Source organism: Heloderma suspectum, chromosome 1 (assembly GCF_057233095.1).
Source record: "Heloderma suspectum isolate Gila_16-S chromosome 1, 16-S_ref, whole genome shotgun sequence".
Lineage (NCBI taxonomy): Eukaryota > Metazoa > Chordata > Lepidosauria > Squamata > Helodermatidae > Heloderma > Heloderma suspectum.
In genome coordinates this window covers 121,462,345-121,477,067 of record NC_139458.1, presented here as the reverse complement: position 1 = coordinate 121,477,067, position 14,723 = coordinate 121,462,345, and the positions used below count along the sequence as shown (strand labels likewise).

At 47.9% G+C, this 14,723-nt stretch overlaps 1 protein-coding gene across 1 annotated transcript; it reads left to right on the top strand.

Annotated features, from left to right (window-relative positions):
• The first annotated feature begins 9,569 nt into the window (after positions 1-9,569).
• On the top strand, positions 9,570-13,046 carry LOC146357772 (uncharacterized). Its single transcript, XM_084828520.1, has 2 exons — positions 9,570-10,396; positions 10,929-13,046. The coding sequence occupies exons 1-2, from the start codon at positions 9,576-9,578 to the stop codon at positions 10,939-10,941; spliced, it is 834 nt and encodes a 277-aa protein (XP_084684646.1). The 5' UTR covers positions 9,570-9,575; the 3' UTR covers positions 10,942-13,046.
• The last annotated feature ends 1,677 nt before the right edge of the window (positions 13,047-14,723 follow it).

Below are 14,723 nucleotides of genomic sequence, written 5' to 3'. Positions count from 1 at the left end.
GATCACCTTGACAAGGTTAGCAGTAATTTAATGTACAAATCTAATTTTCTCAGCAGCTGCAGCATATAAAACCACATAGTTATCAAAATCAGCCAGCAAATAATCCCAGAAATAATAACTAAACCATAAGGAATCTATCTCTAGGATCTTACAGAGATCTTACCTTATAGAGTAAGCTATACAAATGATATTATGTACTACCTTAAACAGAATTTTGCCCACATATAACCCACTGCTGATTTGCAAAGTATGTACCCTCCAAATATGCTGGTAGGATAGTTTGGAAATGCAATTTTGTAAAGATGTGGAGGAAATGAAACATGATAGCCCTCTTCAAATACCTGAAGGACCATCACAAAGAAGAGAGCAAAGACTTGTTCTTTGCTGCTCCAGAGGGCAAGACTAGACTTAATGGGCCTAAGTTACAGAAGGTTAGATTTCAGTTGTTATTAGGAGAAACATCTTGAGGCTAAGAGCTGTTCAATAATGGAGCCAATTACCTAGAGTGGTGGTGGGTTCTCCCTTGCTGGAGGTCTTTGAGCAGAAGCTGGAGAGTGGCCTGTTAAGAATCTTGATTTCCTGCATCGAACAGGGGATTAAACTAGATGGCCTCCAACTCTATGGTTCCCAGAGGAGTAAGGTATGATCACATGTACAGATTTAGAAGCTGCCGGCTTGTGCAGACCTAGAAACTGCATAGTGTCTTTCAGTGGAGGCTGGTGGCTCTGATTTCGGTGAGGCTGTGAATCCATTCTCGGTTTCAGTCAGAACCAGCCAGAATTCTAAAGGAGCTATCCAAGGTGCTAAACTCTAGCCCTCAAATAGGTCCATAGCTCCTTTAGAGTTCTGTCTGGTTTTGACTGAAACACAGAATGAATTCACAACCCTATCCACCAAAATCAGAGCCACCAGCCTCCACTGGTGCCTTCACCATTACTTCATGGAACAAGACACTAAAATATCCCAAACAAGTCACTTGTTCCATGGCAAATCCATGCCATTGTCCACCTATGTTGCTTTGGTCTCTTGCCAAATGCAACCACCTTGGTTTTATTGTTGTTAATAGTGATGGCTCTCTTTGGCCTATAACTTTAAACCTTTTCAACATGCATCTCAAACTGATGTGTGTTAAGTGAAATAAAGTCCATATCATTAGCCTACAATATTATGGAGATTTTATAATCTGCAGGATATGGGGAGTGCGGGGGGGCAGAAGCAAAATCCCATAACTGAGCCATTTTCATATGTTCCTCCATGTGTCCACTAAACATGTGGTGGAGGCAGGACTGCTCTCTGCTGACCTCACCCATGACATCCCCACACCTCTCGGGCAGCAAGCAAGGTCTTAACAGTATTTCATATTGCTCTGCAGTGTAACTCTGCCAATGTGTCCAATGCTCCGGTGGCTGAATTCTAGCCTGGCTGCTCATACGCACAATATTGTTGCTAATGAGCAATTTTGGTAGGGCCAGTGACTTTACAAATTGTTCTGCTCATAACAAGCCCACATTTCATGTTCAATTAAGGGTAGCACAAAGATTTATAAATTAGAACTACAGAACTTGCTGTGTGTAAATCTGATTACAGCCAATGGACCAAACGGACCTCTAGCTGTTGCAAACTTTATAAAATGATGCCCTAGGAGACTGAAGCATGGAATAAAACACACTTAACACAGTGCAATGGCTGCTTTCCTAGGGTTCAGTGCTCTGAAACCTTTCCTAGGTTTTGGTGCTTTTGTCTCGTACAACTGCTTCCCTCCACCCACTCTGGGAACACTTTTGTCCCTTCTATCATTATGCTGATATTGTGGACAGTACTGGATCCAAAGACCATCACAGAACCATATTCTGGCCCTCTAAATTTCATGGGGGAAAATGAGCTGAAGTCTACAAAAAAAAAAAAAAAAAGATGAGGAAAAAGACAAATTTCAAGAGTGCCAGAGAAAATAAATAAATGGAGTGTACATATAGACATCTTGTTTATAAATTGAAAGTGTGAAGGCTTTAAAAGAAATTATACTACCTTTAAGTTTCCAGGCACATTTGCATAGCAGTAAATCCACTTAGTGCAACCTGTATAGTGACTGAGGATACAATCCGATGCATGTTTAGACAGAAAAAAGTGCTACAACTCTCTGCATTGTTTGGAGTTGTACTTTTTTCTGTCTAAACATGCATAGGATTGCACCCTGAATGTGTTAAGCAAGGACTATTTCTCTGCAACTGCAACTTGTGGACTACAACTCCCATCAGCCCTAACTGTTGGCCATGGTGGCTGAGGCTGATGGGAGTTGTAGTCCAAGTATATCTGGAGGGCTACCAGTTCCCCAGCCCTGCACTAGAGAATTATGATGCTCTGGATACCCAAGGAACAAATATGGAACATAGGAAGTTACCTTTTGCCAGTTCAGATGATTAGTCCATCAAGCCCAGAGTTGTCTACTCTGACTCACAGTGGTTCTCCAGGGCCTCAGGAAGCAGGACTTTCCCATCACCTACTGCCTGATCCTTTGTAACTGGAGATGCCCTGGAAAAAAATGGTTTCTGGGCTCCCCCTTGCTGATCTGGGCATGAAGTCCTTTTAAAGAATGCATGTAACCAAGCAATATGGTCAGGCTCTTTCATGTAATGAGGGTGCAACCCTTGAAATACTTAGAAAGGACACATTACATATAAGTATTTATTCTACAGTAGACAGCTATAAGGCAAAAAGTAGCAAAACACAGGCTTAATTAAGTGGAAGCCTTTCTTCACTGTTTGGCTTGAATAGTGGGGCTCGAGATTGGAAGTAATTTCTGAAAGCCCTGTGTTAAGAGTCCAAGACTTCAAAGAGTCCAAGATGGCACTGGCTGCATGGTTTCTAGACCACCGCAACTTGTTGCAACCCCAGCCAAGTGATGAGTTCCTTATGCAGGCACTGCAAGCAGAATGAACTGCTGGTGCCATAGTTTAAAAGAGAAAAACTTCACATTTAGGGGGAAAGCAACTATCCACTCCTTGTGACATGAACCAAGAATATCGTACATGTTCAGTGAGAAAGCTATCCCTAGGCTGTACTGTTTTTCTAGACTGCAGGTGAAAGCTCACCTGAATGCTCCTCCATCAAAACATTGCCTCACATAGAAAACTAGATACCAGGTTTCTAGCCTAGTCTGTCCCCTGTCATGCTAGTTTTCTGTGTCAGGGGTTTTATTTTTTAAATTATTTTTATGGAGTATCATTTCAATCATGTACTGCCCAGACACTGGATTACCACCATAGTTAGAGCTAGGCCTCAGAGACTGGCCAGAAGCAGGCCTTGAGGACAGCCAATCAGTGAACCTAGTATAAGAGTGGCTTCTCACTGTCCATGCTAATTCAAATTAATGGTTCCAGCAGGGGGAGGAGGGGGAGGATGATGATGATTATTACATTTCTATATTGCCCCATAGCTGAAGCTCTCTGGGCAGTTTTCAAAAATGATAAACTGTTAAAAATACAGCATGCAAAATTCAAAAACGATTTACATAAAAATACACAAAGAGACAGTATACACAGAAACGACATACAGGGTGTTTCAAAAAGATGGACCAGATTAGAAATTGTTATATCTCTGCAACCACGAACCACCCATGAATGAAACTTTTACCACTTGAAAGGGTGGGGCATAGAGTTTCAAATGATTACCGCTAGATGCCTCTCTCAGCGCACAAACAGCCCCTAGCCTCAGTCATTCGCAAGATGGTGACCCCGCAACACAAGGCGTTTTGCGTTCTGTAGTTCAGCAAGACTGAATCCGCAATCGCGGTGCAGCGTGCGTTTCAACGGCGTTTTGGCATTGAGCCGCCAATGCTACAGAGCATTCGTCGTTGGTACTGACAATTTGAGGAAACAGGCTGTTTATGTAAGGGGAAGAGCACAGGGCGACCACGCACTTCAGAGGGTTTGACACTTTGAGAGGCGTTTGGGACAAATTCAACTATCGTCTCGATATTGTCCGTACAGCAGGTGGAGGGCACATAAAGCATTTAGAAAATGGTTAGTAAAACTTGATAACTCAGTAAACCATTTATAACTTTTGGTGTAATTGTAACATGTTGCCATCGTGAAATATACTGCTTTGAAATTGGGTCCTTCATTTTGAAACACCGTGTATATCTAAAATCAACTTTGAAAAATATATCCTAGCCAGGAACTGCACATTTCCCTTATTACGTTTCATGTAAGAATTATTAACCAGGCATCATAAAGAGAGCAGGGAGAAAGAGAAGAGACCAGCATTGTTGCCTGGATGACAGTGGGAAAACCCCACATACCCAGTAAGACAACTAGCTTGGCTGACTCTCAAGGTGACGTTTTGCCCTTTCTAAAAACAGCATAAGAGATCACATTTTGCTGCCTGAAGGAAAGGACCAGCTCTCTTCCCTCTCCCCATTCCACATGCAGAAGTCGACTTCACTGGCAGCTGAGTCTTACTTCCCCACTGGCGATAGCGGAGCGTCGGGGGCGCAGGGCAGGCCAAGCGGCATCCACAGCTCGGTCCTCTCACGTAAGCGCTGCGGTGTAGGAGTGCCAGCATGCCTCATGCAAGGAGCGCACGGGGCTGGCTGTCCCTCTCCGTGCTCGCTTGGGGGACTTTCCTGACAGCACAGCCAGAGGTGCTGGGAGAATGCAACAAACAAGCAGCACTGCAGCTGGCTCACAAGAATGGGGGAGAGAGGGCGCGTCCTCCGCCCTGCTTCCACTGCTGGAGGTGGCTGCCTCTGTCTGATGCAGAGGTGTAGAACCTCAGGAGCCTGGGCCAAATCCGGCCTGTCTGGTGGCCCAGGCTGGGCTTCTGGGGTTCCCGAGATGGCACCAGTCCCTTTCCCCCCAACCACCAATCATCGGGTAGTTTCCTGTTTTTCCCTATTCTAAAAAGTTGAAACGCCTCTTCTGAGGCTGAGTTACTGGCAGGAAGAGCTAGAAGCTACAATATGCTGGGGTTTGGTTAGGGGGTGGTGGTTGTATTTTGGCTCTGCCCCTTTTACCTTCCGCCCCACCCACCACTGGAATGCCCCCCCCTTTCTCTGAAAACGAAGGTAGCCTTCAGGCTGGAAGAGGCTCAGCACGCCTGGACCAATGGAAGGGCCAGCCCTGCCACTCTGCTGCTACCCCTGTTTAGAGAAAGCAGGTCTGGGAGAGACCGTGGCCTACATTTTTAGAAATTAATGTTAGAAAAAAGGAGACTCCATAACCATTGGCGTCTCAAGTTACGTAAGAGCCCGAGTGGCGGGAAAATATAGGCGGAGCAAAAAGGGAATCATACTGACGCACTCATGTCTAACGGCTTGGTAAGCTGATAGTGACTGTTTATTGGATATTAACTTAGTGAGCCGATGTACTAACTGTTTCATTGGTTACTGGTGAGAACAATAGAAGCGATATGATATAAAGGGCTTTTGCACACGTGTCTCGGGGTCCAGACTGCTCTGCACCCGTTTTGCAAAACGTTCAATAAAATAGTGTTGGATCCACTGCTGCCTGCCTGGCATTCTTTTCTTCTAAACCGAAAGCAAGGACTTTTTATCTAACAATTTGGTGCCGTGACTCGGATCCTGCTTCGGGGCGTGTCCCCTTCGCGCTGAGCCGAGGGGCCGCGGAGGAGAAGTGGCCACAGGCGGTTGTTTTATACTGCCTTCTCCTCATGACGGTGGCGGCAGAAGTGCCTGGGGACCAACGCCAGAGGAAGAGGGAGACGTGATCACTCCTTTTAGGCACCGGCAGTGGATCAATAAAGCAGCTGGACGCAGCTGCGGGCGGGACAGAAGAGGCTTTTGGGGTAAGTGAAACAGCTTACATTAGGGGATAAACGCGGGACGGTGGTGTGTTTGTGATTGTGTGAGACGCCTACGGGCGAAGCGAGTGAGGAGCCCCGATCTGCATTTCCTTACCCCGGAGACGGGCTAGGTCAGAGGAGGGCGAAGCGCAAGAATTGCTGACTGAAATTCCCACCGTCATGGGCGGGTCCCAATCTAAGTCTGCGAAGAAGTCCCATATGCCCTTGGAGTGTTGTTTGCGCAATTGGTCACATTTTAAGCAGGATTATGGAACTAAGATGACAAAGGATCGTCTTGTCTTTTTTTGCACCTGGGAATGGCCAATATTAGAACCCAAATGGCCACCCGAGGGGTCTTTTGACCCAACCTTGGTATCTGATGTGTGAACAATAGTAGCACAGAGGGGAAGTTGGGACCAGTTCCCTTATATTGATTCGTGGGCAACTTGTGTGCCCCTTGGCGGCAGGCCTGCTCCGTGGGTTGTTAAATGCATGTCCCTTGCCCTTCCCATGGTGGTCAAAAGGAAACCACCAAAAGAAGGACCACCCAGGGTCGTGGCCACGGCACCGGAGGACCTACTGCTTCCTCCTCCCTACGGGACAGCTGTCGCAGGGCGCTCGTTGCAACCACCACCCTCTCCTGAGGGGCCCGCCCAGCGGTTAGATGCCCCCGAGAAGGACCCCTCTCATGAAATAGTACCGGAGGACCCCACCCCTCTAGTTGAACGCCAGGACACTCTCCAAGATCGTCTATATTCCCTAGAGGAAAGATTGGAGGTCCTACAGAGAGAGGCAAAAGGGGGACCTAACTACAACCTGCGAAAGGACCCCCAACCACCGGTGAAGTTCACCTTCCCCATCAGAGAAGTCCCCGACCCTACCGCCCAACATCCTCAAGGGACGATGTTTGTTTATGTCCCATTCACAACATCTGATTTGTATAATTGGAAACAATTTAACCCCTCCTTTGAAGAGGATCCCGGGCCACTCCTGTCCCTGATGGAGAATGTGAGGCTTACTCACAACCCCACATGGGACGATACACAAATGCTATTGAACACCTGTTTTCTCAGCCAAAAGCCAACCATCCTTGCGGGGGCACGAGCCAAGTATAGGGAGGAAAATCCCCAAGCAACTAAGGAGGAGACGGTGGAGGTTCTGCCCACAGGGCGACCCAATTGGGGGGTGGCCACAGCGGCACATAGACGCTTACATGCTGACTATTTTCGACTCATTTTAGCAGGCATGAAGCAAGCCACGAGAAGGGCCCCCAATTTGCAAAAAGTCCTGACTCTAAAGCAAGACAAAAACGAACCTCCTGCTGTGTTCCTCCAAAGGCTGAGGGAAGCCTTCGCTAAATATACTGACATTGACTTGAATGATCCAAATAATTTAAGGATCCTCACGACTCAGTTCGTGGGAAATAGCTGCCAGGACATCAGAAAGAAGTTGCAAACAGTTGAAGGAGGGTTGGCAGCTGACTTAGGAGTTTTAGTTGAAGTAGCTCAAAAGGTTTATGAGAGGCGAGAAGAAGAAGAAGGAAAAGAAAAAGACAAGAGGCAGGCCAAGCTCCTTGCTGCGGTTCTTAAACCTGACAAGGAGGGAGCTAGGAAGGGGAGGAAAGGGGGAAGGAAAGGATCTCCCCTGGGGAAAGATCAATGTGCCTTTTGTAAGAAAATGGGGCACTGGAAGCGTGACTGTGAGGCTTTGAAGCAGAAGGAGAGAGGGGAAAATACGGGAGAAGCGCAGAGAGTTCTGTATGAACAGGAAAGAGATTAGGACAGACCGGGGCCCGGCCCCCTCTTAGCCGTCTCTGAGGCAAGACGGGACCCCATGGTCAAAATAAAGGTTGGGGGCCGCTCCTACAAAGCCCTTGTGGACACAGGGGCCGCCCTGTCCGTCCTCCCCCTCAGTGAGCCCCCAACGGGAGGTGGGGGGTTCACCACCATAATGGGGGTCGAGGGAAGGGCAACCCAAGTGCCCCTCTCTCGTCCCCTGTTCACCAAGGTTGGGAAAACACACCTAGAACATGCATTTGTCTGTACCCCCTCCTGTCCGGTGGCATTGCTAGGGAGGGACTTATTGACTAAACTCCAAATTGAGATTGCTTTTACTCCTGACGGAAGGATGGAGATACGGCTCCCTAAACAGCAGAGTAGTAACTACCAAATGGCCCTTTTGAAGGTTGCAGAAGAATCCACCCCAGAGGCCACCGAGGACTGGAGCTTAATAGAAAATAGAGTCAACCCTCTAGCTTGGGCCGGGATTGGAGGGGCCTCTCGTGCCAAGTCGGCAGCACCATACAAAATTCCCCTCAAGGAGGGAGCAAGGCCTGTTCATGTGAAACAGTATCCCCTTTCCCACCAAGGAAAGGAGGGCCTACAACCAGTACTAACAAAGCTCCGAGAAGAAGGCCGGGTCATTGAGATAATGTCCCCCTATAACACGCCCATCATCGCTGTGCCAAAAAGGGGAGGGGGGGGCCAGGGCTTTCGCTTAGTGCAAGACCTCCGGCTCATTAATCAGCAGATCGAGGCCCCCCCATCCTGTGGTCCCCAACCCACACACCCTCCTTGTAGGAATTCCGGAAGAGCACGCCTGGTTCACTGTCATAGACCTAAAAGACGCCTTTTTCAGCATCCCCCTCCACCCTGATTCAAGGCCTTTGTTCGCCTTTGAATGGGAAAGCCCAGGGGGGGGGTGTCAAAAGTTCAATTAGCATGGACAGTCATCCCTCAGGGGCTGAATCTCTCACCGGTGGTCTTTGGCCAGCAGCTTCAAAAGGATCTCGAACCCTGGGTCCAGCAGCACTCAGAGGTGCATCTCCTCCAGTACTGTGACGACCTCCTGATTTCAGCCAAGGCCAAGAATGCGTGCCTGAGTGGGACGGTTTCCCTCCTCAACTATCTAGCAGGGGGGGGGGGTATAAAGTGTCAAAAGAAAAAGTACAGTTGGCCCAACCAACTGTAAAATTCCTAGGCTACCACATAACTAAGGGGACTCGGAGCCTAGGGCAAGAAAGAGTTGAAGTCATCCGTGACACTCCTGTCCCTAAGTCCCCCCGCGAATTGAGGGCCTACCTGGGGTTGACCGGATTCTGCCGACTATGGATAGCAAACTATGGGGAGACAGCGCGGCCGCTGTATGAGGCGCTGCAGAAAGATAGACTGGATAAATGGAAATGGACTAAGGAAATGAATAAGTCTTTTCTCAGTCTTAAAGCTGCTCTTGTGTCACCACCTGCTCTAGCCATACCAAATCCCAGCCGGCCATTTAGACTTTATGTGCATGAAAATAAGGGCATAGCTTCGGGAGTGCTTTGCCAGCGAAAAGGGCCCTCTTGGAGACCAGTGGGATATTACTCCAAGGTCCTAGATGTCGTAGCGCGAGGATGGCCAAGTTGCCTGAGGGCAGTAGCGGCAACGGCTCTGGTTTGCGCTGAAGCGGAGAAACTGACAATGGGAGGACCCATTGAAATTTGGGTGCCGCATGGAGTGCCACAAATTTTGGGATCAGGAGGAGGAAGCAAATTTCTCAACCCAGCCCGGCATTCCCGATATGAAATAGGTTTACTAACAAACGAAAACCTCACTTTTAAGGCTTGCTCCAGCTTTAATATCGCCACACTACTGCCAACATTACTGGGCACAAACGGATCAGGACTCCCAGATCATGACTGCCTTGAAGTATTAGACCTGGACACCAAAGGCCGACCGGACCTTGAGGATGAACCAATAGAGGGAGCCAGAGATCTGTTTGTAGATGGATCTAGCTATATGCTGGATGGAAGGCGCTACACAGGCGCGGCTGTCGTTACTCTAGAGGAGAGTGTGCGTGAGGAAAGGCTGCCTCCTCATTTCTCCGCCCAATCCGCTGAACTGGTAGCCCTGACAAGAGCCCTGCAAGCCAGCAAGGGAAAGCGAGTAAATATTTATACCGATAGCAAAAATGCCTTCGCCGTTGTGCATGCTCATGGGCAACTGTGGAAAGAGAGGGGATTCCTTACAGCAAACGGATCTCCAGTGGCTAATGGCGGCCTAATAGTGGATCTTCTGGATGCCCTCCAGCTACCCTCACAAGTAGCTGTTGTCCACGTCCGAGCCCATGGGAAAGAAAAAGAGGAAAAATGGAGACAGGGAAACCAGAAGGCAGATGAGGCCGCAAAAAGAGCAGCCAGAGAGGGAATCCAAGGAACATTCCTCATTCTACCCAAGAGAAAAGAGCGCCCCACATACTCCCCTGCTGAGTTACGGATGGCACAAGAACACGGAATAAGTCCCTGCGATGACGGATGGATCCAGATGACAGATGGAAGACTGCTTCTTCCACAGACCCTGCAGAGGGTTGTTCTAGAGCAAGTTCACCATTCTCTTGGACACCCTGGAGCATCAGCCATGATCGACTATTGCAAGAGGCTGTTTGTCTCCCCTGGCTTAACTGTATGCGCCCACCGACTAGCCGCAACCTGTGAAGTCTGCCAGAAAACCAACCCTCCCAGGGCACCCCCTCCTCCAAAAGGAGGGCGACCATGGGCCTACTATCCTTTCCAGAGGGCGCAGATTGATTTTGCTGAGATGCCACCATGTAGGGGTTACAGGTATTTGCTTGTAATAGTATGTCAAATGACAGGGTGGGTAGAGGCGTTTCCATGTAGGAACTGCCAAGCTAAAACTGTTGTTGCTAAATTGTTACAGGAGGTGGTGCCCCGGTTCTCCCTGCCCGAAGTTATAGAGTCCGATCAGGGCTCACATTTCACCTCAGTTATTACACGGGGGCTGGCACAAGCTCTGGGAGTAGAGTGGCATTTACATTGCCCCTGGAGGCCCCAGGCAAGTGGACAGGTTGAAAGAATCAATCGGAGCCTCAAGGAGACTTTAACCAAACTCCAACGAGGGGTGAAGCTCACTTGGGTTGAGGCTCTGCCAATAGCTTTAACGAAGCTTCGAAGGATGCCAAGAAAGGACATAACATTGTCCCCCTTTGAACTGATGTTTGGGTTCCCGCCTCGGGTACACTGCGGAAGGAGGGAGGAAGTCAAGTGGGAGGTGGGTGATCAGATGCTAAGGGATCAGTTGACTTCTCTACAGTCTGTTCTTTCACAGCTACGAGCTTATTCCGTTCCGTTTCAGAGACTGCCGTTAGATGCACCTATCCATCTCTTCCAGACGGGAGACGAGGTGTTGCTGAAAAAGTGGAATAAAGAAGCTTTAAAGGAAGGGTGGGAGGGGCCTTATTTGGTGGGACCAACCAGCCACTCGTGTGTAAAGCTTGTGGGTTCTAGTAAATGGACACACTGCAGCCGGATAAAGCCATTTAAGCGACCCTCGCTTCCTTCTGTCACTTGGAAAGAACAGGAGGACACAGGCAACGGTCCTTTGCTCCCTGGCACCCCTCTGGAAGCTGCCAAGGACACAGGCGAAGAAGCCATCCAGGAGCCACAATCGCCTGTAATATACAAGTCACAACATCTGGGAAAAGCTCGGGTTCGAATTACAAAAAACTTGTAATATGAAGCAAGTATTGTGGGTGGTGTTGGTAATGTTGGTTAAAGAAATATTAACGTGGATGGTGATACCTCAAGGACTTGGGCTTGACAGCTTTAAGATAAAACCCCGAAATGTCACACCAACACCCCTCAGACCACTTCTGGTACAGATCCCTGAGAAAGAGAGGCGTCCCTGGAGAACCAGGTTAGGGATCCCAATAACAGAGGAAACTGATAATGTGTGGTTAGAGTGGATAAAGTATACAGCCAAGTCTTTAAATAAGTCTGACTGTTTTGTTTGTGCCACAGGGAGATCTGTGGCAAAGGTGCTGCCCTTTCCACTGGGATGGGACACTCCTTCCCTCCTCACCTGCGTGATCCGTTTGTTCCAACACCCTGATGCATGGGGAGAGGAGGAATGCCAAACCCTCAATAAATTATACCCCCCACTCAAATCAAAGGATCGTGTCAGACCTTCCACAGTCTTCCTGCAAAGAAGAAACCATACCGGATGCATACACCGAAACCTTGCAGACACAGAGGGGCGTATAGGGAACCTGACGAGTAAAGTAAGATGTGTTAATTCCACCCGCTTTAGGAATAATTCCCTTTCATTCCCACGAGCTGATCTCTGGTGGTATTGTGGTGGCCTAGAGTTGTATGAGGTATTGCCCTCCAATTGGTCCGGAGCTTGTGGGTTAGTTCAGTTGGCAGTCCCCTTTTCAATTGCATATCATCCAGCAGAGAAGACTGGCCAACCCCGGCAGAAACGATCAGTAACCCCTTTTGATGATCAAATATATATTGACTCCATAGGAGTACCAAGGGGAGTGCCAGATGAGTTCAAAGGAAGAAATCAAATTTCTGCAGGATTTGAATCTACCCTGTTTTGGTGGGTGACCATTAACAAAAATGTAGATTGGATCAATTACGTTTATTATAATCAGCAGAGGTTTATAAACTATACTCGAGATGCTGTAAAAGGATTGGCTGAGCAGCTAGATGCCACCAGCCAAATGGCTTGGGAAAATCGGCGTGTTCTTGATATGATGTTAGCAGAAAAAGGAGGGGTTTGTGTCATGCTAGGTGGACGGTGTTGCACCTTCATCCCTAACAACACTGCCCCAGATGGCACGGTAACAAGGGCTTTGCAGGGTCTCACCGCCTTGTCTGAAGAATTAGCCGAGAATTCAGGGATTAACAACCCCGTGACTGACTGGTTGGAGAGATGGTTTGGAAAATGGAAACACCTAGCAGCCTCAATCCTTATTTCGCTTGTAGTGATGATAGGAGTTTTAGTGTTATTTGGTTGTTGCATTATCCCCTGCGCTAGAGGCTTATCCCAGCGGTTAATTGAAACCGCTCTGTCAAAACAGATGCTCTTGCTTTCTTGTGCTGATAAAGAAACTCCGTTTTAAATGCTTTAAGACGTGAATAAAGACTTAAAGGAGGGAATTGTTAGAAAAAAGGAGACTCCATAACCATTGGCGTCTCAAGTTACGTAAGAGCCCGAGTGGCGGGAAAATATAGGCGGAGCAAAAAGGGAATCATACTGACGCACTCATGACTAACGGCTTGGTAAGCTGATAGTGACTGTTTATTGGATATTAACTTAGTGAGCCGATGTACTAACTGTTTCATTGGTTACTGGTGAGAACAATAGAAGCGACATGATATAAAGGGCTTTTGCACACGTGTCTCGGGGTCCAGACTGCTCTGCACCCGTTTTGCAAAACGTTCAATAAAATAGTGTTGGATCCACTGCTGCCTGCCTGGCATTCTTTTCTTCTAAACCGAAAGCAAGGACTTTTTATCTAACATTAACAATTGCCAGTCAAGCTAGACAGTACTGATATATTAGATGGTCTGCCTGTACAAGGCGCTTTATATGCATGTGGGACAATGAGTGATGTAAAACTGGTGGGGCTGCTCCCTCTCCAGATCAGTGCAAATGTCCTTGCACAGTACAACTGGACCCCCCCCCGCCGCCTTCTGGCAGAAGTTGAGTCAGGCTGTAGCCCACCCCATCAAGCCTGCCTGATCCTCTGCATTCTGGAGACAGAGCACAGAATCCTGAGACAGGGCAGCCAAAATGCAGCTACCCCCTCCGCTGTCACCTCCTCCTCAGACTCTGTGCAGAGATCCCAGCTACAACATCCAGTCAGCCTTTTCCCTGCTCCTATTCCCCCTGCCACCACCAACCTGCCCTTTGAAACATCTTGCCTGATGGAGAAATCTGGAGACCGTAAAGGCTTGCACACTTTTTGCAATCTTTGCGTTGACCTGATAAAGATATTACAGTGTATGGGTTTTCTTATGGCCAACATGGCTGCCTTTGTTTGGTTGGGTTTTTTTTTCTAATGGTGCAAAGTGGACTCACCCTTATTGGTGGCATCTTCTGATGCTCTGATGGTAATGTATATTGAAGAGTAGGCAGTGATGAGCTAAGCATTCATCTCTACAGAGGCATATAACAATGGCAACATAATGCAGATGCCCCCAGATGCCCCCCCCCCAGACATACTATTGCTTTGCCTTGGGTACCTCCTTGTGTCTGGCTCAAAGTAATGGCTTATTAGCAGTGTTTGCTTATGTTGAAGTGGCCTCTCCGCTTAAGCAGGGAGCTGATCATGACATTAATGGGTGGGAAAGCATCAAGGGAGAAAATTACATTAAAGAGTTACCCAGACTGTTCTGAAAAAGGCAGTAATTGGAGCTACTGCAGAAGCAGCCTCATGGAGTAGCAGTGGCTATCAGCCATGAAAGAAAGGGCTCAGATTTGAAAAGTCTGAGAAGATTTATGAGCTGATTTGGGAATGGATACAAAATAAATCAAAAGTATGAGTGATTTGTCATCTCCCTGGCATTATTCCTTTGGCTGTCCTTCTATCAAACTTCATCAAGCTGCAAAAGGATTCTCCTCAGATTCTGAAGTAGTTTCCTGCTGAAATTCAGAAAAGGAAAAACAGCCCCACTGAAGCCAGTTGCCAGTGTGTCCAAGTGCCATAATTTGGGGCTGACTGGCAAAATGCTGAATGCCAGAACGTATTGAGCAAAAGTTACCAGAATAGCTTACTTATCGTATGCTAGAGCCCACAAATGTGCATTCAGGAGCCAGACTGTTAAGCTGACCTCCCCCAGCACATAATTTGAGAAGGGTTAAGAATTTGCAGCTAGTACAGAATGCTGCAGCCAGACTGCTGTCAGAAGCCCATGGAATGGATCCTGTTACCTTTTCCTTTTCTGTGAAGCCTTTGGCACAGCCTCCTAGTTCCCATGCCCTACTGAACTTTAGGTTTTAACTAAATCTAAGCACATGTAACTGAAAAGATCACCTATCGCATACTTTTTGTTTACCTGGATCTCCTCTTTCCTCCCCCTCCTCTGTTGTTTCCCTTTTCAAATTTTAGATTGTTAGTTCCTCGGGGCAGGGACCTGT

What these genes read in the sequence shown, in the direction of transcription:
- LOC146357772 (XM_084828520.1), top strand. Translation starts at nt 9,576, where the DNA reads ATGCTGGATGGAAGGCGCTACACAGGCGCGGCTGTCGTTACTCTAGAG.